This window comes from Squalius cephalus, assembly GCF_949319135.1.
Source record: "Squalius cephalus genome assembly, chromosome: 2".
Lineage (NCBI taxonomy): Eukaryota > Metazoa > Chordata > Actinopteri > Cypriniformes > Leuciscidae > Squalius > Squalius cephalus.
The window spans coordinates 20,149,960-20,175,796 of NC_137123.1; the positions used below are offsets into that span (position 1 = coordinate 20,149,960).

Consider the following 25,837-nt stretch of genomic DNA (forward strand, 5'->3'; position numbering starts at 1 on the left):
CACACATATTAAGCCTTTAAGAGGCTGTTATGTTTCACCCTGCTTTCTTTCTCCTACACACACATCCTGTCTGTGTCTGTCAGTCCCTCTGAACTTCTTTTATCCGCGAGCACTCCAGTGGCTGTCCGGCTGCTCTCCTCCTCTTTGACCTTCTGCCTGTCTCCTCTATCTCAGGCCCATCTCCAGTTCCCAAACAAATATCCTGTCATTCAAAAAGCGTCTGTCATGTTATTGTTGTTGTTGTTGTTGTTGTTGTTGTTGTTGTTGTTGTTGTTGTTGTCTGCCTCTGAGGTAATTCTGGTCATGATTTTTCAATCAGACCTGCAGTATGGGATGTCAGTTTCAAGTGAACTGCCCTCACTATCTATCTATCTATCTATCTATCTATCTATCTATCTATCTATCTATCTATCTATCTATCTATCTATCTATCTATCTATCTATCTATCTATCTATCTATCTATCTATCTATCTATCTATCTATCTATCTATCCCAATCAAATCATCCATCCATCCATCCATCCACCCACCCATCCACCCACCCATCCATTCATCCATCCACCCATCCACCCATCCACCCACCCACCCACCCATCCATCCATCCATCCATCCATCCATCCATCCATCCATCCATCCATCCATCCAAATCTAATACAATACAATACAATACAATACAATACAATACAATACAATCCATCCATCCATCCATCCAAATCGAATTCAATACAATACAATACCATCCATCCATCCAAATCTAATACAATACAATGCAATACAATACAATACCATCCATCCATCCATCCATCCATCCATCCATCCATCCATCCATCCATCCATCCATCCATCCAAATCGAATTCAATTCAATACAATACAATACAATACAATACAATACAATACAATACAATACAATACAATACAAGACAATACAAGACAATGCAATACCATCCATCCATCCATCCATCCAAATCTAAAACAATGCAATGCAATGCAATACAATACAATACAATACAATACAATACAATACCATCCATCCATCCATCCATCCATCCATCCATCCATCCATCCATCCATCCATCCATCCATCCATCCTCTCTCTCTCTCTCTCTCTCTCTCTCTCTCTCTCTCTCTCTCTCTCTCTCTCTCTCTCTCTCTCTCTCTCTCTCTCTCTCTCATTTTTCTTCACTACTCATAAGTGCAACACTCAGAAATAGTCTGCGGTCACACTTTCTGTACGGTGTAAACTTGTTCAATCTACCTGCACTCTGTTTGTGGTTTTCAACACCTTCACACCTCCTCCTACCCTCCATTTTCCCCGTTCCAAACTGGACAATTTAGGCGTTTTTATTATTATCATTCCTTATCATTAGTTTGCCATGTGTTGCAGCTCAGAGCTGTCTCCTGCGAAGAATGGCTATTCTGGGAATGTGACATTTCAGTTCTGCTGTTTTCAGCATTATTTTAGTTAGCAAAGGGCCAATGAGTCTCCTGTGATGATGGGTTAGTTTCCTCTTCACCTCCGCTGACAGAAACAGGAGTTGCTTCGTTTTTCATAACGTCTTTCTGCAGTGTATTTGTTTACTTGCTGCTGTGCTCAGAGAGTTGAGTTATAGCCTGAACCACTGAGACTCCGTGCGATATAGACGTGGTACAGTAGATGAGGTTCTGCAATTTTACAGATGATTTGATATCACTTGGTATAGTGAGGTCTGATTAAATATTTTGTTTTCACATATTTTTTTCTTAAAGCTCACCCAAAAATTTCAATTCTGTCATTATTCATCCTCCCTCATTTCTTCCATGAAACATAACAGCAGACGTTCGACAGAATGTTCTGCCTGCCCTTATCCCTGCAATGGATGTGAATACAAGCTCAATTAATGACATAAATTTAACTCATTTTTTCATCTTATTTATTATTATTTTTTATTGGATGATGTATGAAATGTTGATGTGTATGTTGTTAATAATAATAATAATAATAATAATAATAATAATCTTGATGTATGATGGTGATAATAATAATAATTGTCCGTACAAAGAATATGAATTCTAGCTCAATTAATGACAAAACACCATATAAATACCCAAAAAATTATCCATGCATTTTTGTCTTTTCAAAATATCTTCTGTTGTATTTCATATTTCATATTTCATTTCTGTTGTATATATATATATATATATATATATATATATATATATATATATATATATATATATATATATATAGTAGTCATCTTCATTTATAAGTAAGTAATTACAGGCTTAGAAATCATGAGCACATAGAGAACTTTTTCTCTAATATTCTATTTATATATTTTGATATTAATATATTTTTAAGATGAATTATAATAATGCATATTTTAATACTTTAAGATTATTTTATTATTTGATTCTTCCCCTATACTTTTTATTTCTTATATCACTTCATAGAAGTGTCTGGCCACAATTCCAACTAGTGTTTGAAGACTTTTTTCCAAAAAGTATTGCAAATGCCCAGCTAAAATCCACAAGCAAAGAACGTGCCCAGGAAAGGGTCAACGTTAGTCAATTATGTCCCAAATCATCATGAAACTGCAGCCTAACTGGGAATTGAAATTCGGAGTGTGTAATCACGGCTTCAGCAGCTCAGAGCCGCAATATATACTTACAGGAGAAAAGGTGTATATACGTACGGTTTGAAAAGGTGTCAAAGATTTAGACTCGATTTTGATTCCACTTTGAAACCGAGAGATTGATTTGGTCCTAGTGGTGGACTCTCGGTAAGATGAATGGCTGTGATTGTAGCTGTCCTCGCACACCTCTGCTAATCATCCCAGTCGAGTGACCTCCCACCACTGCCAATTACCAGTAATACAGTGCTATTCATCTATTTAAATCAGTGCCACCTGTCAAATATAGCCAGCACGCGCTTCTCTAGGAATGCATTCCGTGCATAACCGACCGCTAAAGATGGCGCCATTCTCTCAGAACTGGGCCATGCCAAAGACCCTCATGTACACCAGCCAGGAGGATCTATTTTCAGTCCGGTGCAAATGAGACTGCAGGCATCATGCTACGTGTCTGGCCTATAAACCTGGCTGTGTAGCTTATGATATTGAGATGTAAGTGATATGTAGCCCTGCTGATGGCCCATGTGGATATATAGTTGAGCACGGATTGAACTATATCATTTTTTTTTTCTCCCAAATACAAATCAAGCATTTCTTTGCCTTGGTGATAGAAAACCTCTTACTTGTATTTATTTCCCCCAGCTCTCAACAGATGAGGGCTACTTTTGTGATGCTCAATAATCATTTGAGGAATGGATAAACAATTAAACAATCACTTAAAATAATAATAATTTATCAAGTAATCAAAATTAATAAATTAATTAAGAAAAGTATATAATAAGCTAATTGAAAATACAATGTTTGTTTCACTATTTACAATATTGAACTAATCTTTTTTTTTATATATTGATAAAATTGAAATCGTTATTTCAATTGGGAGAATTACACACAATTTTCACACTGACTTTTCCTTTTGTAAAATAGAAAACACCAGATATGAATTAATTAATGAATTAATCAACACATAAAAGATATAGTTTTCAGATCAGCATTTCAGTGTTATTTTAGTATTATTAGCATACTATTATAGTATTTATTAATATTTTGAATGACATTTTATTTTTCATTTTAGTAATTTTTCCCCATTTTTATTATTTTTCTAATATTTCTTACATTTTTTCAAATTTTCAAATTCTTTTTTATATTTAACTTAAACTCACTTTATTTCAATTTAACATTTTTTTTTTTTGGTTTTTCATCTGATATATATGATATATATATATATATGAAAATTATTTTCAATCATTTTAGTTTAAGTTTTAGTAACAATAACACCAATTCAGCAATTGAGAATAAAGAAATCATGAAAAAATTGGTCTCATAATGTGTTTTTTTTATGTTTTATATATATATATATATATATATATATATATATATATATATATATATATATATACAGTATATATACATATACATATATGTTTTCATATATAGCTCTATTATTGATTTACCTCTTTGGTCTGGCACTCAATCTGCTGTCCTGAAGTTACAGTTTTAAGGTGGTTATGGTTCAAATTGTCTCTATATGGCAGTAAGGTTAGTGTTCAAAGTCTAGAAATAGTTCAACAGCTTAGTTCAAGTTTAGAATACTGTAAAATATTTAAAGTCTGGTAATGAGTTCGTAGTTGACCTTTGCAGAGTTGAGCAGAGTTTTCAAAAGGAAGAAGTTACTTTTTGTGTTAGACGCAGAGTGTTGGAAGCTAAAGCTCAGGTTTGTTGAAGTGCAGCGTCCTGTGGAGTGAGGCGCTCAGAGGTGGGCCTGTCCCGACACGGTGGCCTGCGGCTTCACCTTCTTCTAGCAGACGCCGCCTCACAGGTTTAAAAGGATTGACCTTTTAAATTTGACCTCTGGTTTAAGCCTAATTCCTTTGCTCTCTCACAGGAGGATGTTGTAACCTCCCCCTCTCTGTTCTTCTGTCTGCAGACTTGAACGAGTGCGGCCTCAAGCCTCGGCCCTGTAAACACAGGTGCATGAACACATACGGGAGCTACAAATGCTACTGCCTGAACGGATACATGCTGTTACCTGATGGGAGCTGTGGAAGTAAGTTACGTCTCTGTTTTGCACGTGCTGTCCTACTGTGTCAATGGTTTAATAGCTCTTCAGCGCTTTGCTTGAAACGGATGATAGTGTACAGTGTCAACCACTATGTTTTGTTTCTACAAGCTGGATTTCTAGAGGCTTTACAGTATATTGTTCCAAAAAGCTTTACAAAGAATAATAAGATTATTAAAAATAATTGTATTTTTTTATGGTTTCATTTAAAAAAGAGAGCAAAAAGCAGTGTTGTCTTCCTGGATTTTTTTATTTTATTTTATTTTATTTTATTTTATTTTATTTTATTTTATTTTATTTTATTTTATTTTATTTTATTTTATTTTATTTTATTTTATTTTATTTTATTTTATTTTATTTTATTTTATTTTATTTTATTTTATTTTATTTTAAATGGTTTTATTTTTCCACACCAAAAAGAGCAAATTGCAATTTTCCTTCTGTATTTTTTATTTATTTATTTATTTGTTTGTTTGTTTGTTTTGTTTTGTGTTGTTTTGTGAAAAAGGTTTTATTTTTTCCACATTAAAAAAAATAATATTTCTGTTTTGTTTTGTTTTGTTTAAAAGGTTTTATTTTTTCCACATTAAAAAAAAAAAGTTTTGTTTTGTTTTGTTTTGTTTTGTTTTGTTTTGTTTTGTTTTGTTTTGTTTTGTTTTGTTTTGTTTTGTTTTGTTTTGTTTCGTTTTGTTTCGTTTTGTTTAAAAAGTTTTATTTTTTCCATTTTAGAAAAAAAAAAGAAATTAGAAGTTTTTCCACATTGGAGAAAAAAAAAGGAAAATCGCAAATTTCCTTTTGTTTTGATTTATTATTTATTTTATTTATTATATTGTATTTATTAAATTTATTTTCCCTTTTATTAAAGAGAAAGTCACAATTTTCCTTCCGGGATTTTATTTTATTTAGTGTGTTTTTATAGTCTCTTTTGCCATACACAAATCACTCTAAGAGCTCAGGGCGTCCCTCAACCCTGCAGAGAGCTTTCAAGTGACTCACAAAAAAAATATGAGAAAGCTGTGAACTTCAACCCTGCCAGGCTAAGGCTAAGTGTTATTGCTGGCCTTAAGCTATATCCTCCCTACGCCAAGTGGACTGTGCCTGTGCTTGCCTTGTGCTAAGTGTGCTTCCAGAGGCTTCAAGATTACACTCTCTGATAAATATTTTCTCACCTTCCCACAGCTCACACTTGAGCAAACACCATTGAATCACAGAGTTAATCAAAGTATGGTGACGTGGGTGGTACAATCATTGTCAATGCTCTGATGGCAGATTACTCCATAGTTTGGAGAGGTTGGGTGCTGATCTGATAAAATTCTGCACAAGCTCAAATTATTCATAACTTGATGGTAAAAAAAAATGCTCTTTTGAAATCAGCTTCATCACTGTACGTCAAATACTGTAAGTGCCAAATAAAATGTATTTTATTTTATTTTATTTTATTTTATTTTATTTTGTTTTATTTTATTTTATTTATTTTTTATTTATTTTATGCATTTAAATGGTTTTATTTTTCCACATTGAAAAAAGAGAAAATTGCAATTTTCCTTCAGTATATTTTATTTATTTATTTGTTTGTTTTGTGAAAAAGGTTTTATTTTTTCCACATTAAAAAAAGAATATTTTTGTTTTGTCATAGTTTGGAGAGGTTGGTCTGATCTGATAAGGGTATGCAGAAGCTCAAATTATACATAACTTTATGTTATTTGACTCTTTTGCTCTTTTGAAATCAACTTCATCGCTGTACGTCAAATACTGTAGTGCCAAATATGCCGACTTGTAAATTCAACTTGATGTAATGTCTGTTAGATTCTTTTGGTTTAATTGTTATTTTATGTTATTATTATTTTTTGTTATTATTAAACTTCTTTTTATTAAATTCAATTGAATTAAAATTATAATTAATTAAACATATTCCACCTGCAATGAAAAATAATTATTAATAAAAATAAATGTAGAAAATATGAATTTATAATAATAATAATAATAATAAACTATTTATTCACAAAATACACAAAATTGCTCAAAATGAAATGTCAAACATTAATTAAAACACTTATTTGCTCAAAACTCAAAAACAAGCGCAATTTTATTTTAATGTTATTTGATTTATTTTTACTGTGGTATTTTAACCTGGCCCAGAATTGAGATCTATTACTTATGCAGTACACACAAATTTAAAGGTTTCGTAACCCATCTCTTTCTTATTTCAGTTCCTTCAAGATTTTAGAAAATAATTGACTTTTTTGGTTTGGTTTTGTTTGTTTTTCAACCAGCATTAGCAGGAACAATGTGGCATCTTCTTTTCTCTCGAGTGTTTTTTACCTCGCTGTCTGGTGTAAAATGGGCTGTGCGGTCTGTGACGACCCCCTCGACACACTAGTTGAGAATGTTTCTCCGCAGAGCTAATAGATCACTGCACAATCTAATAACGCAAGGTTATCTGCTTCACTGCTCGTTTCCTTCAAGGCCATGAAGCTAAATATGGAAAAGTGTGTTCCCTTCTGCGACCTGTGGCCTTGCACCCTATTTAATGGCTGTTCATCTTTGTTCTCTTGCTTGGATGCTTATATATGGAACATCTGTTGGTACATTTTGCTTTCCATGTACATTGTGCTTCTTGAGTGGTTCAGTGTTTTAATGTATAAGTGGAGGAAATGTGTATCATAAGTGCTAAACCTGGTGTGCGCATCTTTCTGTCAGATGCCCGGACATGCAGCATGGCGAACTGCCAGTACGGCTGTGAAGTAATGAAAGGAGAGGTTCGCTGCCAGTGCCCGTCTCCAGGTCTGCAGCTCGCTCCAGATGGCAGGACCTGTGTGGGTATGTGTTCATGGCTAATGCATTACTTTAATTGGTAATCGAATTTTCACTGATCTTTAGAAAGAAAGCTCATTATTGTCACGGATAGGAGGCTGTAGAAAGCACACGACGAAGATGGCGGTGAACAAATACTAAAGTCTTTAATCCAACAGCAAACACAGAAGAGTACGACACTGATAACACCAACAATAACTGAACAGAACAGGGTGTATAAGTACACATAGCAAATGAGGACACTAAACAGGGCCAGCTGGACAGAGATTAACCAATCAGACACCATAGCAACTAATGAGAATGAATACAGACATTGCCGGTAAACTGACAATCATGAGAACGTTTACGAACAAAAACGTTGCGCCTGGAATCTCATACTTTCTTGAGCAGTTTCTACATTTGAATTTGAAATTACTTCGTGACCGTTAAAAAAAGTATGTTCTATTTAGTATGAGTGTGTGTAGTATTAATGTAATCTGGGGCCGGTTTCACAAAGCTATTTTAGACCGGTCTATAGTGTTAGACAAGTCTAAAATTTGCTCATAGACTAGTCTAATGCAAGTTAGACTGTTTCACAAAAATAAAGACTGACTTAATTTAGACCAAAAGAATTAGACACCTTACCCCCAGGCTAACTTAGGTCTAAGACTATGTTACCTTGGCAACCAGCAGTAACAATCAGTTACATTACAAACAGCCAAAAGAAAAGGGAAAATGGCTCATAATTTAAACATTTCTTCTTGTTACTACATTCTCCGCTAAATTTCCCAAGTACAATGTCCTTGTAACTGTTATACTCCTCCAACAAACACATATTTTCAGCTGGGGTAAACTGCACTGAATGCGCTTACTCGATCCGCCATGTTTTTTGTTTTGAAAAGTGTCTTATTTTACCCAGAATGCATTGCAGTGTAGTCCTACTTAAGATAGTCAGAGTCTTAAGTTCTTTGTGCAACGGTCTGATTTTGATGTCTATCTGAAGTCTGACTATCTACTATATCTAAGCCATATAGTCAAAGTCTATCTTTGTGAAACCGGCCCCTGGACGTACTACATCCGCCATGTTGTCATTATCATGTGATCTACCAGCGTCAGTTGCGTCGCTTCACTGCCATTCATAAATCTTCTCCCGTGGCCTCATGGGATAGTAAAGAGTCCATCTTAAGCACACTTCAGAATCTCACCGGAAGTTGTAGGTCATCCGGTGGCCTTTTCGAATACTATGCATTCAGACATACTACTCTGTTGGCGTACTGTTTTTTTGCATACTATACTGTAGGGAAGTATTCGATTTTTGATTTTCTGCCATCAAAAGTGTCAATATTTTATATTTATAATAAATTGTATAAACAATATATAATATATATTAGTATTTATAAATTATATACAAAAAATATGCAGTATTATGCATTTTATTGTAATTAGCATATTGCTAACATGATTTGACCTCTTGTTAGCATTATTTAGCACGTTGCTAGCATGATTAACATATTTTCATGAATGATTTAGCGTGTTGTTAGCATGATTTAGCATGTTGTTAGCCTGATTTAACATCTTGCTTGCATAGCATAATTTAACATCTTGTTAGCATAATTTAACGTCTTGCTAGCATAATTTAGCACATTGCTAGAATGTTGTTAGCATGATAAATCAGAACAGTCTGAAGGTCTGACCCGAGTTTGGTGGTTCTAGCTTTAAAGCTTTAAAACTCCTAGGAGGAGTAGCAGTCAGAAATTTTAGTCTCAGAAGAAGAAGTTTAACGTTAAATAGCATTCCGCTTTCTCAAGCCAACTTAATAATATGACACTAATGCCATTCCTAATAATACTACTGCTAATAATAATATGACACTAGCAATGCCATTTCCAGGAAACTTGAATACTGTAAATTGCTTTGGATGGAAGCATCTGCTGATTTGCATAAATGTAAATCGATGTAGACTTCAGGCAGAAAAAAATAAAAAACATTAAATAAGAAATGACATGACCCCTTTAAGTCAAAAGAAGAATGAGCACCATCTCTTTGCGCTCTAGTCATCTTTTGAAGGTGTGACATGATTTTTCTTTTTTTGTGGCTGTCAGAAAAGATGCCAAACCTTTGCTATTAAGAACGTCACAAAACAGTTTCACTTTCACTCACGCTTTCTCCTGCTACAAAACCGTACGGCTCGCACCAGTCCTCGACAACAGAGCTGTGCTTCTTTCGTTTGATATGCTTATTATGCGTTAAGTGCTTGGAAATGTCATTGTGGCGTTCGTTAATGACTGTTTTAATGGCATGCCGTAGTCCTAGAGACGGCAACTACATACACAGTTTGAAGAAGCAGATATTCACATCTTCACCACACAGATCACTAAATCACAAACGGAATGCGACAAATTGAGTCAGTTAACCTAAAGCTCTTCTACGCACATTTGTCTAGCTTGACTCTTAACATTTTTTCCCCTTTTCTGCCTTTTTTCTGGAGGCTATGAGGAGGGGAGTGCAGAAAACAGTGTGAGTTTTTTAAAAGGGCACCATAAATCATGAGACTGACCATCTTAATGTTTCACGACACAGGTGTTCAGCTCTTTAGGCGTTTCAGCAGAGGACTTTTATCGCTCCGAGGAGGGCAGCTTTTGTTAGATGGATGTCTGTACATGCACACATAAGCGTTGAGTTTGAATGGCACTCCTGCAGAGCGTTCACACGCTGCTTGATGCAGATTTTTGATAATACTTAAATGCAGCATATGCCAGCACAAAACATCACTGTGTACAATTAATCCTGACAGCATTATGCAACACATCAATTCAAGGGTCATGAATTATATAAGTATACTTTTGAGGTGATGTGAGTATTGAAAAATAGTAGAGAAATGATGGATTGGTGTGTTTGTTTCGCAGATGTGGATGAATGCGCCACGGGTCAGGCGGTTTGTCCCCGTTTCCGTAAGTGCATCAACACATTTGGGAGTTACATCTGCAAGTGCCATGATGGCTTTGACCTGCAGTACATCAATGGGAAATTTCAGTGTACAGGTAAGCTGGTGGTGGATATAGTGTACATTAACATTACATTCATAGACGACATCCAAAAACCTTTCAAACAATGTGATTTGTTGGAATAGTGTAGCATTGTTTGATTTGATGATTCTCAAACACAGACAAAATTGAAGAATTCCAAAGAAAATCTTTGACTTAACTCACATTCTTGCCAACAGTGGACATTTTGTGCCAAGTTCAGGTTTTAATGAAATTGTGCCACTTTTTTTAAAACATTCTTTTTGAGTTTAAAATAATAATAATAATAATATCAACATTGCTCTGTTTCAAAGCTCAGAGAGCTGGTCTGTAAGAAGCATTTTATGTTTTTTTATTTTTTACCTTGTTAAGTTACGTTAATTATTGCATGTGTCCTTCACTGACAAGACATTTCAATAAACCATAATTCATTGAGAAAATCTATCCAATGGTGGATGAGCCAAGTAGAAAATGCCTGTTGAAAAATGGCATGTTGTTTTGATATCTCTAATCAAACTAACTATTAGTGATATTAGTAGTGATGCACCAGAATTTCGGTAACCGAAATATTAGGCCAAAACAACAACAACAAATGTTGGCCATTTTATGCCCTTTTATAAAGTCTTGATTTAGTTTTTGGTGTCTACTAGAAGAGGTTTTCATATTTGAATGTTCATAAAACATTATTTTTGAGCAACCATTGTTGCAGCACCTCTCTTCCCAGTCTGTCAGTAACGCTCTGTTTAGTTCCTGTCTCTATGAAGCTCCTCCTTCTGAAAAGCACACTGTGCTCTGATTGGTCGCCTGGATCAGTGTGTTGTAATTGGTCAACCGCTTTGAGCGTGTTTGGGAAATGAGTTTCAACACACTACTTACTCAACTCAACCAGACCTCACACCTTTTTTTGTGCATGCCTTGGACTGCAATTATTTAAATGAGGAATACTATGACGTGTTTGTTCCCGAAAGAAAACTCAAGACTACCAAAAATCTAAAATATTCGACCAAAACAACAACAACAAAAAATTATTTTCGAGTTTCGGCTGAAATGGCTTTGGAGGGACAAAGTCATTAATCATCAGTGACGTTTAATTAGTGCTTCTTCCAGGAACAATGGCGCTCTGATTGGTCGGCTGGACCAGTGTGTTGTGATTGGTCAATTGCTTCCAGCGTGTTTGGGAAATGTCACGACCCTTACCATAACCGCTAGTTTCAACACACTACTAACTCAACTCAACTCAACTCAACCAAGCCCCTTTATTTATTTATTTTGCGTATGCCTTGGGTGGGAATTATTTAAATGAGGAATATTGTGATGTTTTTGTTCCCGAAAGAAAGCTCAAGACTACAATAAAGGCATTTTAAGGAGTTCAGAAAAGTGTTGTTCACTAGTTTTGGAACAGAGCTGATGACTTCTATTTTAAAATCTACCTGATCTCACAGAAGCAATTCTTTCTGCTTTAATAATCCTTTAGATGTGAACGAATGCTCTTCGAGTCAACACCAGTGTGGTCCCTACGCCACCTGCTATAACACACCTGGTTCATACAAGTGCAAGTGTAAGGATGACTACAGAGGCGTGGGCTACGACTGCAAACGTAAGTATGCAAACCAAGTATTGAGATCCACTTCAAAGTGTTTACTTTTTGTTACTGTTATAATGCACACGATTTAAACTGAGAATAAAATCAATATCACAACAATAAAAATATCTAATTTGCATTAATGAATACACTCCATGCATAAACTTATCAAATTATAGCTCAGGCGACAATTTAATTGGTCCCCATCTGTTCTCAGTTGCAGTGATTTTGATTAATTTAGATTAAAAGCAGCTGTATAAAGTAAAATAAGGTGGAACGGTGCTTTCAAAGGCACTTCAGGATAAAGGTTTGGAAAGGCTTAAGTCAGGAGTCATTAGTATAAAGGCTTTAAGCACAAAAGCTAAGGCAAGGTTATCATTAAGAGGTGGACCTCGAAAGTAGACGACCAAAGAGGCTGATCACAGACGCTGCCAGGAGATTGATGGACTTTGATGGAGCTTTAGGCCTTTTTGTGGCAAAGACTGATCTGGCTTTTGTGCATGAACGGTGACAAAGTAGACTGAGGTAAACCATTACTGCAGTTTGCACTGGTAGATGCATGTTCTTTGTAGATGTTCTTCCCCTTGGCCTGGGATTGGGGCACTTGTCAGGAAAGAAAAGAAGATGGATGATGAAAAATCTCGACGAAAAGCCGGAGCCTCAGCCAGGATGTTGAACATAGGTAGATTGTTCACATTTTCATCCCATAGCACAATCCCAATGGAGCGTATAGTGGCTGAATGACAGGAAAGAGAATGTTCATGAGCGGAGGTGTCGGAGTCCTGACTGAAATCCTTAAAAAAATCTCTGGAATGAATTAAGTCAGACAGTCCCTCAAAGGTTACAATGCATATTTGTAGATAATGATAAATGATACAAAATGTAGTAAACATTTTAGTAGTAAAAATGTATAAGAAAAAAGCACTGCTGTTCAAAAGATTGGGATAAAAATACGATTTTTAAAAAATATTTTCGAAAGAAGTCTTTTATGTTAACCGAGGTTGAATTTATTTAATCAGAAATACAGAAAACATTGTAATAATGTGAAGTGATATAGCAATACTGTTTTCTAATTTAATATTTTTTTAAATGTAATTTAATCCTGTGATTTTTTCATCAGTCACACGATCCTTCGGAAATCATTTTGATTTCCTGCTCAAGACACATTTCTTATTATTATCAATGGTAAAACAGTTGTGCTGCTTAATATTTTTTGTGGTTTCTAGTTTCAGGTTTCTTTGACGAATAGAAAGAACAGCATTTATTTGAAATATAAATGTCTTGTAACATTATAAATGGCTTTACTATCACTTTTGATTAATTGAATGCATCCTCACTGAAGAAATGTATGAATTTATTTAAGAAATTGAACTGTAGAGTATATATAATATTTTTTTATTTATATTTTACACACGCACACGCACATGCACGCACACACACACGCGGGCGCGCACACACACACACAAATTACTTTTATTTTTTTTATTTATGTTTTTTTAGGCTTTACTGTTCGAAATGATCAATATTTGAAAATTAATAAATTACATGTCTGGGTATGAAAAAGGTGCTGGTTTTAGGTGCTATTACACTTTAGATCTGATGAAAGAAAATATCTTGCGTATCTCCTCCCTGTCTGGAATTCTTTTGTCTGCTGTGCCTTTACTCAGGAGTGACTTGAGTTTGATAGATGCCATGTTTTTAATCTTCGTGAACAAAGAGAGGTTCACCGTGAGCATCTGATGACACCACAGCTGCACGCTCTTCACATGCACTCTCTACTGCCTTTACAAACCACTGTCAGTGGCTTTATGTATGAAGTGTCATGCATGCATCGTTGCAACCTGCTCAATCTTGTTATTATTTGTTAAGTGGACAAAAATACAGTTGTTGTGAGTCTGACACCTGATTTAATCATTGTTAAACCAATGAGGCAACCCATCCCTCCTTAGCATCTGTTCTGAAAACTTTCAGCCAGGTGTGACTCAGAAGTGCTGGAAGTGTTGAATTACTGCCTTTTGGGAATCACATATCAAAGCTCCTGTGAAACCTGAGATAGCATTGTCACATTCATTCCTTTAGTGTTCCCTCCTTAAGAATGACACAAGCGCCAGGGTCTACGCTTCTGGTATTGATTTCGAATGTGATGGATGACTTTCGTGCATTCAACATATTTTACATTTTACATTAAAATATGAATGGTGGTGTTTCAATTGGGCCTAATTTAGCCGCAGACTTCCCAATTCCCAAAAATGTTTAAACCAGATAAGACCTATTCAACACAAGAATAAAAATAGGTTGAGACTTGACATGTTAACTTCAGATTAAACTGTTTGTTCTCCTTTTAGCAATCCCAAAAGTGGTTATTGACCCTCCACAACCTGGAAAGACCACGCCAAGCAACAATGACAACAAAGGGGGCAACAAAATTCCAGGCTCAGACCAAAAGAGAACCACCACAACAATCAGACCACCAGTGACAGCTAAACGGATTTCACCTACAACAACAACCACCACTAAATCTCCTCCAACCAAGAAAGTCACCCCTCCAGCGAGAGTCCCGGCGACCACCACCCGTAGGCCTTTCATACCGACACGTAAACCCCCTGTTGTGGCGACAATCAAACCTAAGGTCCCGTACCGTCCCACAACCAGAACAACCACAAAAGCCCCAGTGGTTACAGCGGTGGTTCCCTTTATCCCAACACGCAGACCTTTAATCCCCTTTGTGACGCCAATTGACAACAGCATCAAAAACATTACCCAGAAACAAAGAGGTGACGTTCACAGTAAGTAAATTGACTTTTTTTGGGGAAAATATTATTCAGATTTTCACAATTCCTCTGTCTTAAGCAAAAATGGTCCATTGTCTATTGTCAGTAGTCTTGCAATGTATAAGTTTCCACTGAAGTCACTTTCGCACCTAGCAGCTTTCTATTGGTCAACATGCATGGCGAATCGGCATGACCAACTTGAACCCGTTGTGAAATCTATATGGGAAAAATCCTTTGCATAACAAAAAATTCCCAATCACGTGAATTCCTATAACGACTGGATTTCGCTCACAAAAATTGGTACATGTACATTACTTTTCACGGGTGTACAGTCCTGCTCCCTGAGGGCCAATGTAAAAAAAATAGCTTCCATGAGAGTTTCCCAAATATTTGCAAAATGTGCTTTAAAGGCTCTTATGATGTGGTCTTACGTCCTTTACTCCTGTTTCTCGGTGAAGTCTGAGACTGTAGGGTGTCCTATATCATTTTATGATCCAAAAGCATGCTCACAAATGCTCCCTTTGCTACCATACGGCCTCGATGCACTCGCACTTGTCTATGCAACAGTCCATGTGGTCTTTTGTAACCAATGTGTGAATTTAGAGGAGGACTGCTGAGTGCACCCTTTGGGACTGAGTCATGAAGGCCTTTGGATCTATCCAAGAAAACCATTTCCTGGCCCAAAGGACTATATGCTGTATATTTCATGTACATAAGTTCTTTTTTTTGGGTATCTCTTGGGCTTCCCACAAGGCGAAACCAGATTTTTCAGGGAAGCAAATTGCATCCCAAAGCCTCCTATCCAGATGACAGCACCTAATGAAAACAGAAGACTCACCTAGAGAGATTACATTACCAGTTGGCCCTGCCTCAGGATATATAAATCAGTTACCCCGCACTGCCTCCGAGGGCTCACAATAGGCCTAATAAATAATGATGGCTCTGAAACAGTGGGGAAATATCAAATATACAGCTAGGGTTTAAATATAATTATATCTCCTTAATCAATTATAAACCATAATGATCGTGTCAAAGTTGTGTAGCCCCAACACGAACACCTGCAGTGTTTGGAAATGACCTTAGGGTGAAGTTGGTTTACTACATGTTCTTATTAGCTGTGAGGACATTGCTTCTGTTGGAGGGCTGTACATAGTGCTGTCACAAGCAAAGGCTTGAGGGATAATTGAAATCAATAGACTAATCACAGGCTTGACTTCCTTTCTTCTGAGATCCTGCCACATATATTTGATGTACACTCACTTATCTCCTATTCTCTATTAAGCCCATATTTCAGTATGGGTAAAAAACAATTGAGGGGATAACTTGTCTTGTCCTCAACATTTATTTGTTTCAATTAAGCAATGAGGCCGAGATATATAATCATGGCTGATTGCCTGCGAACCCTTGACTACATTCAAATTATAGTGAATTATAATATAAATAATAATTGATTTTATAAAATGGTTTAGTAATAATGTATGTATGTATGTATGTACAGTGCTATGCATAAGTTTAGACACCCATGCTAAAGTTGACTAAAAAGAGGAATAAAAAATCATCTTTTGGAAATTGAACTTAATGCCTTAATTAAAAAAATTAGGAAAAATCCAACCTTTAAGGACACCAATTTTCTTTGTGAATGAATATTGTATCGTAAATAAATAAATGTTCTTCCTTAAAATACAGGGTGCATAAGTTTGGACACCCCTATGTTAAATTCCCATAGAGGCAGGCAGATTTTTATTTTTAAAGGCCAGTTACTTCATGGATCCAGGATACTATGCATCCTGATAAAGTTCCCTTGGCCTCTGGAATTAAAATAGCCCCACATCATCACATAGCCTTCACCATACCTAGAGATTGGCATGGAGTACTTTCCATAAGATCATCTCTCAATGCAAATCAAACCAGCTATTAGGCTAACTAAAATAATACCATGGCAATCTCTAGGTATGGTGAAGGCTATGTGATGATGTGGGGCTATTTTAATTCCAGAGGCCAAGGGAACTTTATCAGGATGCATAGTATCCTGGATCCATGAAGTAACTGGCCTTTAAAAATAAAAATCTGCCTGCCTCTATGGGAATTTAACATAGGGGTGTCCAAACTTATGCACCCTGTATTTTAAGGAAGAACATTTATTTATTTACGATACATTATTCATTCACAAAGAAAATTGGTGTCCTTAAAGGTTGGATTTTTCCTAATTTTTTAAATTAAGGCATTAAGTTCAATTTCCAAAAGATGATTTTTTATTCCTCTTTTTAGTCAACTTTAGCATGGGTGTCTAAACTTATGCATAGCACTGTATATAAAATGCATTTAAAATAAATATTTTATTACTTTAAAAAGATGAATTGTGTACTTTTTGTTGGGAATCACTATAGTCTAAATTCTTTGTTTTCTTTTTTCCCCTCTAGTACCACGAAATCATGGGAAAAACAATGTGTTTGATATCGATTTAGACATTGAACTTGGCAACACAGAAGAGGAGCTGAAGGATGACCCAGGTAAAAGAAGGCTGCTTTTATTTTATTTTATTTATTTTTTGCTGAAATTGCGGCTGGATTTTAGAGTGTTCAGTTATTGGATGCTGCAGATAGACATAGACATACAGCAAATGGGAACACACAGTGAGACTGCCTATTTGCAATGTTTATTCTGTTATTTACATCGCAGGCATTTTGTAGGTATTAATCTTGACTTCTGATGTCACTCCAGATGAATTGGATCAGCGTTGTGAGGCAAACAGCTTTCTTTGGCCTTCATGGAAATACCCATGCTTCACTGATCCCTGTGGGAAATTCAGGAATAGCGCAATTCTGAGTTACTTTTCATTTAGCAGTTTCACTTACGCTGCTTGCAAGGGCAGTTTCCCTGGAGTTTCCTCTGTTCAGTGTGTTACTCAAGGGCATGATGATAATAGAGGATCTCAGTTAATGGCCATTGTGAATTGAGCCTGCAATGCTGGGAATACCAGCCCAGAGCCTTAACCAATATTTGTATTGTTTGCAAACAGGGTGTGAAATTAACACCCGTCCCCAGTCAAATGCTTCATTTTGTTATGGGTGATTCTCGGCTTGATTTCTGTCAAGAAAGCCCTTTGCGCTGAAGATGCTTAGATGTTGCTGTCACGCCATTAATTTTGTCCATCCATCCACTCCACTCCACTCCACTCCATCCATCCATCCACTTAAAAAAAAAAAAAGTGCTACATTGTTTACTATGGAAGCTTGTTTCCACCACTGAATAAAAAAGAAAGAATGTAATAGGAGTTTATATCTCACAATTTTTACTTTTTTTCTCAGAATTGTGATTTAAACTCGTAATTGTGAGAAAAAAGTCAGAATTGCAAGGACATCTCGTTTATATCTCATTGTTTGCAGATAAACAAACAAACAAACAAACAAATACATTTATCAGTTATATTATTCTTTATTCTACAAAAGGAAAGTCAATTAAATGTAAAGAAAATGAAAAATTAAATTAATATTATTTTAAATTATTAATATCATCTAATGTTTTTGGAAATACCCAATATTTTGTATGTATGAGTAATTCATACAGACAAAATATATGCTTTATTGACAATTCTACTTTTATAAATTATAATTTGAATTTTATTTTATTTCAATTTCTCCTTCAAATTACAAATCTCCGCCTTGTTTGCCGCCTCGTGCATTCTCAATTCAGTTCTGAGTGGTTCATGATCCTCGTGGCTGTAGGACAAAAATGTATTTTCCCACACTGGTTGAAGTGAATATTTTTGTTCCCAGTTTCATGATCAAATATTTTTGTTCAGAGTAATTTCTAAAATTATTTTTTGATCAATTTTGTCATATTCCACAGAGACGGGCCATCTGAGCTGCTCTTTTACTCATGGTCTCTGTGGATGGATCCAGCACAGAGAGGGAGATCTTCACTGGGAGACGACTGCAGATCCTTCAGGTATTATGGTGTTTTTCTATAAAAAGTTATTGGGTCAATGGCAAATAAGAATTTCTCAGATGAAGAAAAGAAAAAATAATTAAAAAATGCTACAGCTGCCATTTTCACAGAAATGCAGTCTTTTCATACTGTAATAATCATCAGTTTCATACTGTAATAATGTTTTCAAAACGCATTTATTTAATGACTCTAAAAAGGTCAAGTGCTGAAACCATTATGTATAGTAAGTATTTAGGTACACTTCAAGGTACACTTTTTTCCATTATTTTTGAAATTATCATGCATTTTTGAAATATGAATATTGTTGAGATATCAACCTAAACTAAACTTACCATTCCATAAAAAAAGTTATTATCCCCTTGAAATTCTTGAGGGTCTTGAATATGATGTCATTTCCTGTTTTATTAATAAAAGATTACCCCAAAATATTCATAATTTTTTTTTAATTAAGAAATTCAACCTTTTAAGGGTCGTTAACACGACACCGTTTTTGCCCATTTATTTACACGGCAATGGCGTTTTGGGGGCCTGAAAACACAAACTTCTGAAAACGGGTTTCAAAATGCAAGTTTTTGAAACCGATACCGTAATCTGTGTAAACTACAAAAACACGAGTTTGTGAAAACGGTGGCGTCATGCTCATGCATATTACGTGTAGTTTTTCTTTACAAAGTGACATCGCCAACTACTGGCCTGGCAGCAGAATACAGAGTTTTTAATCGTTTTCGCGGATCAGTTTTCACAACGCTGTCATCTGTGCGCGAAAAAAGCAAAGGAAAAACTTTTCCGTTGTTAGTACATTTTTATCATGTAATCGTGCACTTTATTCGCTTTTTTTAGTTTACCATGCCGTGACATTTTTATTTTTTAATTACACACAGTTATATACATACAGTATTTACGTATTTATTTATTCATTCTTATACATGGTTTGTTTATTCATGGTTAAGGTCCTTGCACACTGAGTCTGAAATTTTCGTATGCGTTTTTTCGTATTCGTGAATCGGTGGCTCTGAATTGTCAAAACACCTCTCAAAATACGGATGCGAAAAACGCAGAAAATCGAACCCGATCCGAATTTTTGTATGACGGACGAAAAGTTTCGGAGGTGTTTAAGCGTGATTAGAATAACACAAGGTCGTATTTATGTGTTAACGTGCAAAATTTTTGGACGTGCAAGAGTGTGCAAGGACCTTTAGACTTTTTTTAGGTATCTGCCTGAAGCAGATTATATTTAATATGTATTATGTGCACACTGTGCTTTTATGTAAACCGTTAACGTGACTCTCGTTAATTGCCCCTTGGGGACAAATAAAGTGTTTTGAAATTGAAATTGAAATGCACGTAATCAGCTTGTCTCCGTCATGATCTCTTTGGCAGGAGGGCGGTACCTAACAATCTCTGAGGGCGGAGAGAAGCGAGGTGGGCGTGGCGCTCAGCTGATCCTCCCCCTGACGACGCCCTGGAACGAGGGGAACCTGTGCCTGGCCTTCAGACACAACATGGCGGGCCACCACGTGGGCATGCTGCAGGTGTTCGTACAGAAGGGACGGCAGCACAGCCCCGCGGTCTGGGGTCGAACGGGAGGAAACGGCTGGAGGTCCACGCAGATCACCATTTGGGGCAATGGCCTAGAAAGTGTAAGTGTCAACACTGAATACACTCACGTCTGTGAATGTCGCGAAAGGTTTCACCAAGGTGTTATTTGATTTATGTCACTACAGGTGATCGTGAAGGGCGAGCGGCGGAGAGGCCGCAAGGGCGAAATAGCTCTGGACGACGTGAGTCTCAAACGAGGTTCTTGTCAGGAAGAGCACAATCTGAGGAGACTTTAACACCGACAACACCATGAACAGAGACTTTTAACGCCAGCTTTACTCACGGGACTCTAGGAAGACGGACACCTTACGGAAAGGGACGTGGCTTCCTGTCAGTCCCGGTACAGTTATGGGTGCACTTCCCCTGGCCTTCCTCAATGGCTACAAGTGCATGTGCTCAGTCGAGTGCTGTAGGGACGACTTATTTTTGTAAGCCAAAACCCCGAAACAAGTTAGCATTTTAGCACGTCCGGTTCCATCGTTTCAAAGTCAATGGGTTTTCTCAATGGGTTTTTGGTTAAATGTGGTTAAGAAAAGCTCAAGATATTTTCATGTTTTTTTTCTACAACATAAAGTACATCAGTAAATACATCCTTGTGATATTTTAAAAGCTTTTGTCTTGAAAAAGGCGGTTGCTAACAAGTGGCTAAATGGGACTACAGAAATTTGGGGGGCATTAAACATCACCATGCCGAACAGGTAAGGGACTGTTCGTTATTTATTTAAGGGGCCACCGGAGGAGTTTTGAGATCTGTTGTCAAAAAAGACATGACCCTCCCTTCACCAGCAATAATTTTTTCTATGACCCTCCAAAATGATTGTGAAAAAAGGCATGACCCTCCCCGATAATTTATTGTTCTGTACTGTTTTGCGCTTGGCAAAGATGTTCAGATAGCCATTGTTTGTTTGTTTTTTAAACCATAAACTCTTGCTTTCTCATCTGGCTGTAACGATAGACCAAACCTACGATTCGGTTCGTATCACGATTTTTTATTTTAGATTTGAAAAAAAATCATGTTTTCGGTGCTGATGCGGTGTGACGCGTTCAACATGTGGGTGGCGCTGCCAATAAAGCATCTAAAAGCTGTCACAAAGAACCGGCAAAAGTAATGATTATTAATATGTCATATATTGCTAGACATTTTAATTGTTTTTAATAAACAAGTGTTTTCTGTGTCGACTGCAAAGATGAAGTTGACGATGCGTCGCGATCTTCTCAGAACGCGCCAGAGAGATTTCATAAGGAGAAAGCAGTCTGTTTTCCTTCGTTTTGAATTGTTCTGCATGTTTAAAAGTAGACATTTCAAGCTTTCTATATATTTCTCAGGTCTATGAGGCAAGTAGCATACCTTACGCTGAGTTTCGGTTCATTTATGAGACAAGAGTCCAGTTCACTCGCCCGCGCCTCCGTGTCATGATTATCTATTTTCTACTATATTTAGACTACTTCTTATTTATTAAATCCAGATAAAACATTGATTAAAATTAAGATCAAATTAATAAAAAAAAACGAAATTCACTTTAAAGAAAGGCTTTGTACTTTCTGTTTGAGGTCTCTGTGCAATTTTTAAAGTCGCTTCAGAGCAGTCATGTCCGTGCGTAATGGAGAACTGTCACGTCCGTTTTTACATAAATGCAAACACGAAAAATAAAATAAAAATAATATAAAATTTAATTTTCTGTGGAGGCCGATCTTTATTCATCCGGTGGGTATATCTTGGTTTGCACAGTGTAATTTATAGAATTACTAAAAAATATTTTGCCACCTAAAAGTTAAAGATTTTTTTGTCACGTCACATGTGTATTTCCCTCATATTAAATATAAAACGCATGTGTAGACTGATATTTTTCTAATGTCTTGACTCCTTTCAGAGGTTTCAAATAAATGCATTTTCTGAGAATTTTTATTTTAAGTTTTGACTGCAAATGTCACGTCCATTCTCTGGAATCGCCCAATTTTAACGAATTTATCCTCAACTAGTTTTTGTGGTGTAGGTCTATGTATTTTATGTTAACTTAAATAATAGCCTACTAATAGTGATTTAAAGATGTGGTAGCGCTGCGAAGATCGCGAGTCGTCAACTTCATCTGTCTAGCCGACACTGACATAAAAAATAACTGTTTTATTAGTAAACAATTAAAATGTCTCCTGCTATATTGAACATATTTGCCTGTTCCTTACAAAACACTGACAGTGGGGTTTTTGACCGGTTTTTTTTTTTTTTTTTTTTTTTTTTTGAGCAGCTGCGGACAAATTATTTCGACACACACACACACACAATATTAAACAGGATTTTTTTGTTGCTTTTTTAATACAATAAAAAATTCATTTAATTTATTGTTTAATAAAATTATAAGCCTATTATTTTTAGTTTATTAACAGCAACAACAGCTGTAAAGATGAAGTTGACGATCGCCATCTCCGTAGTAGTGAACACGCCTATAGAGAGAAATGCACATCATTACATAACCAGAGAGTAGCCTATTTCTTTTCGTTTTAAATGGTTAAAAAGACATTTCAAGCTTTCTTAAGATATATTTCATGTAGGCTATGTGAGGCATATGCTGAGTTTCGTTAAGTTAGGATGAGATGCGCTCCTGTTTACGAGCAGTGCAAGTGACCACGCGGGCGCCTCTGATTGTGTTGTCTGCTATATTTGGTATTTGGCAATTGGTTGATAAAAAAAAAAAATTAAAATTAAGATACAATTTATACAAAACGAAATTCACTTAAAAATCGTTTTCTGCAAAACAAAACTTAATTAAGTGGTCAAAATCATGTCTGACCCGCTCCATGTCTCTCGATATTGCGTATACTCGTGTGTGCGGTTCACTTTTCATAATCAACATAGATGAAAAAATAACATTATTATATTTTAACAAAAATGAAACTATATGAGCGTATTTAATGGTAACAACACAGTAGGCCTACAGACTCTGTATTTGTACAAATTGCTGCACATTCATTTTATTCTGAATTTTGCACACACAAGTTGAAATGCATTTGTTTGTGCATGCGTGTAAAACATATCTCCAACATTTATCAAGTTCACTGATAATTATGCGTGCATTTATTAATTATTATCTTAATGAATAATGTAACAAGGACAAAGCATGTAAACTGTTTGTTTAGAATTTGGATCGATCATCGCAAATAGATCCGAATGAAGAAACGTACAAAACCATAATGGGTGGGCCCGGACCTAAATGCCCACCCGGGCCCAATGGTAGCGCCGCGGCTGGTGGTAGCCCTACATCTTACACATCGTGGAAACAAAATAAGAATGGAAACTAAAATATGCAGTATCGCCCTACAGCGCACATTCTATCAGCTGCTGTTCTGGCGCTTCAGTCCCGACGTAGGCTACGTTCACATCACATGTTAATGCAGCGGTAGAGTTACACTCACAGGACACTGTGCACTTAACAAAAGTTCATTATTTGCTCGTGCTTTAAAGCTTTGCCGGGTAAACATTTCTTTGGCATTCTGTTCTGACATGATGCACTTTTTCTAAGCGCGAACTGAAGCGCACACTGTCAAACAGCGCCAAACTGGATTTTTGTTGGGTCAGACCCATCTGATATCGAAGGGGGGCTGATAACGCGAGATCAACATGGAGCTAAATGGAAAAAAATAGCACCAAACAAGCCACTTTGAAATGTTGCTGTTTTAATGAATATAAAAGTTGGGTGACCCTCCCCCTAGACTAAAAAAAGTTGGATGACCCTCCCCTCAACAAAGAATAAAAAGACATGACCCTCCCCTATTTTCCTCCGGTGGCCCCTTCCATAAATACCGAACGGTCCCTAACTCATCTCTACACGACCCAGCTAACAGGGAATATTCTCTGAACTTTGGCTCAGTTTTACTTAACTATTTCCATTGACGGAATTTTCCAACTTTCTGTTTTCAACTTTTCAATGTTATACGGTAGGGGGCGCTGTTACAAATGAAAGAGTACTTAATCTCCGGAACAAAACACAGGCGAAAAGGAGCAGAAACAAGCGATAAAAGCTTATGCATGTTGTAGTCTTTGAAAAAAAACTTGATTTTCTCAGCTTTTTGTTCAAAATGTTGCTTTTTTTATGAAACTGTGGAAGCTTGTTTCCACCACCGAATAAAAAATAAAAGGGGCAATCGCGACTTTTCATCTCACAATTCTGACTTTATAATCAGCAATAGTGAGTTTTAAAGTCAGAAATGTGAGATATAAACAAAAAAAAATCTATTTTTCCCTCAGAATTGGAGTTTATAACACGCAATTGCGAGTTTATATCGAAAAATTCTGAGAAAAGAAGTCAGAATTGCAAGATACTGTATAAACTCGCAATTGTGAGTTATAAAGTATGAATTGTGAGTTATAAAGTCAGAATTGCGAGATATAAACTTGCAATTGCGAGAAAAAAAGTCTGAAGACTGAAAAGAGTTGTCGGAAGCTTAGTGACGGTGATGTTGAAGTCATGTGACCGTTTAGCTTTTTACTTCTTTTGATTGTATCTATATTTAGGCTTCAAAATTCCCAAAAGTTGTATTCATTTGTGAAAATTATCATGATGAAAACTTGTAAGAATCATAAACTTTCATTGGATTTTCCCAGAGCTTATTTTCTGCAATAATCCTAAAGCCAATGGAAAAATCCTTTAGGGTTTTTGTCAAGGGAAACCAGAGTAATGACTTACAAAAATATGTCATCAATGCAGCGCTCTGATGGATGAGATGTCTAAAATGTTTGAAATGTTTTTTTTTTTTTTTTACATTTTAATTTTGTAAATGTCAAATTTGTCTCCCACCTCAAATCTTTTTGTCAAACTGTCGAGCAGACGCCATCGTGCCATTGTAAATGTAAGTTGCCCGGTTCATCTGTTCGTCACCCGAATGATGATGATGTCCTTTCAAAATCTCCTTTTCAATTTGACCGACGTGATATGTTAGCCCAGTTTGCAGCTAATCTGAGTGACTATTTTTGGTGTATTATTGTAAATGTATTCGAACATGTGTATATATATAAATATATTTCAAATATGCTTTGTAGGTGCACATATATGTGAATTCTTCATCGTATAAGTGATGCAGGACAATGTTTACATCACACGACCCAGTATTTTATTGACGTATATTGTTAAGTACAAACCAGTAAACAGTTCTGAATTTTTCTTATTAATGGCTGTATCAGCCATTCTTTATGATCGTCACAACCATGGTTTCCCTTTAAGACTGTATGTTGATTATGAAAGATCTTGGTTTAATATTCAGATGACGCAACGACCTCCAGACATTAAAAGGCGTGAACATGAAATATATGTCTTGTATTTTTTTTACTCTCGTTGGGGAGTAATAACTTAATTTCAGAGTAGCGTTGTAAGTTTTTGTCATGTTGTTTTGCACACACAGCTTTAATTAATAACCAGCTCTCCTAAACTATCTTCTCTTTCATTTGAAGAACTGGAAAGTCAAA

The 25,837-nt window shown here is 36.1% G+C and overlaps 1 protein-coding gene across 4 annotated transcripts in view; it reads left to right on the forward strand.

Moving 5' to 3' along the window:
• Nucleotides 1-25,671, forward strand: part of npnta (nephronectin a) — a 51,481-nt gene extending 25,810 nt beyond the window's left edge. For all 4 annotated transcript variants that reach the window (XM_079864729.1, XM_079864728.1, XM_079864730.1 and 1 more), the window contains 9 exons: nucleotides 4,535-4,654; nucleotides 7,367-7,486; nucleotides 10,366-10,500; nucleotides 11,957-12,079; nucleotides 14,410-14,850; nucleotides 17,256-17,345; nucleotides 18,685-18,783; nucleotides 20,164-20,423; nucleotides 20,508-25,671. In XM_079864729.1, the coding sequence (XP_079720855.1) occupies nucleotides 4,535-4,654; nucleotides 7,367-7,486; nucleotides 10,366-10,500; nucleotides 11,957-12,079; nucleotides 14,410-14,850; nucleotides 17,256-17,345; nucleotides 18,685-18,783; nucleotides 20,164-20,423; nucleotides 20,508-20,618 (1,499 nt within the window). In that variant the 3' untranslated portion in view covers nucleotides 20,619-25,671. The remainder of the gene's footprint in view (nucleotides 1-4,534; nucleotides 4,655-7,366; nucleotides 7,487-10,365; nucleotides 10,501-11,956; nucleotides 12,080-14,409; nucleotides 14,851-17,255; nucleotides 17,346-18,684; nucleotides 18,784-20,163; nucleotides 20,424-20,507) is intronic.
• The last annotated feature ends 166 nt before the right edge of the window (nucleotides 25,672-25,837 follow it).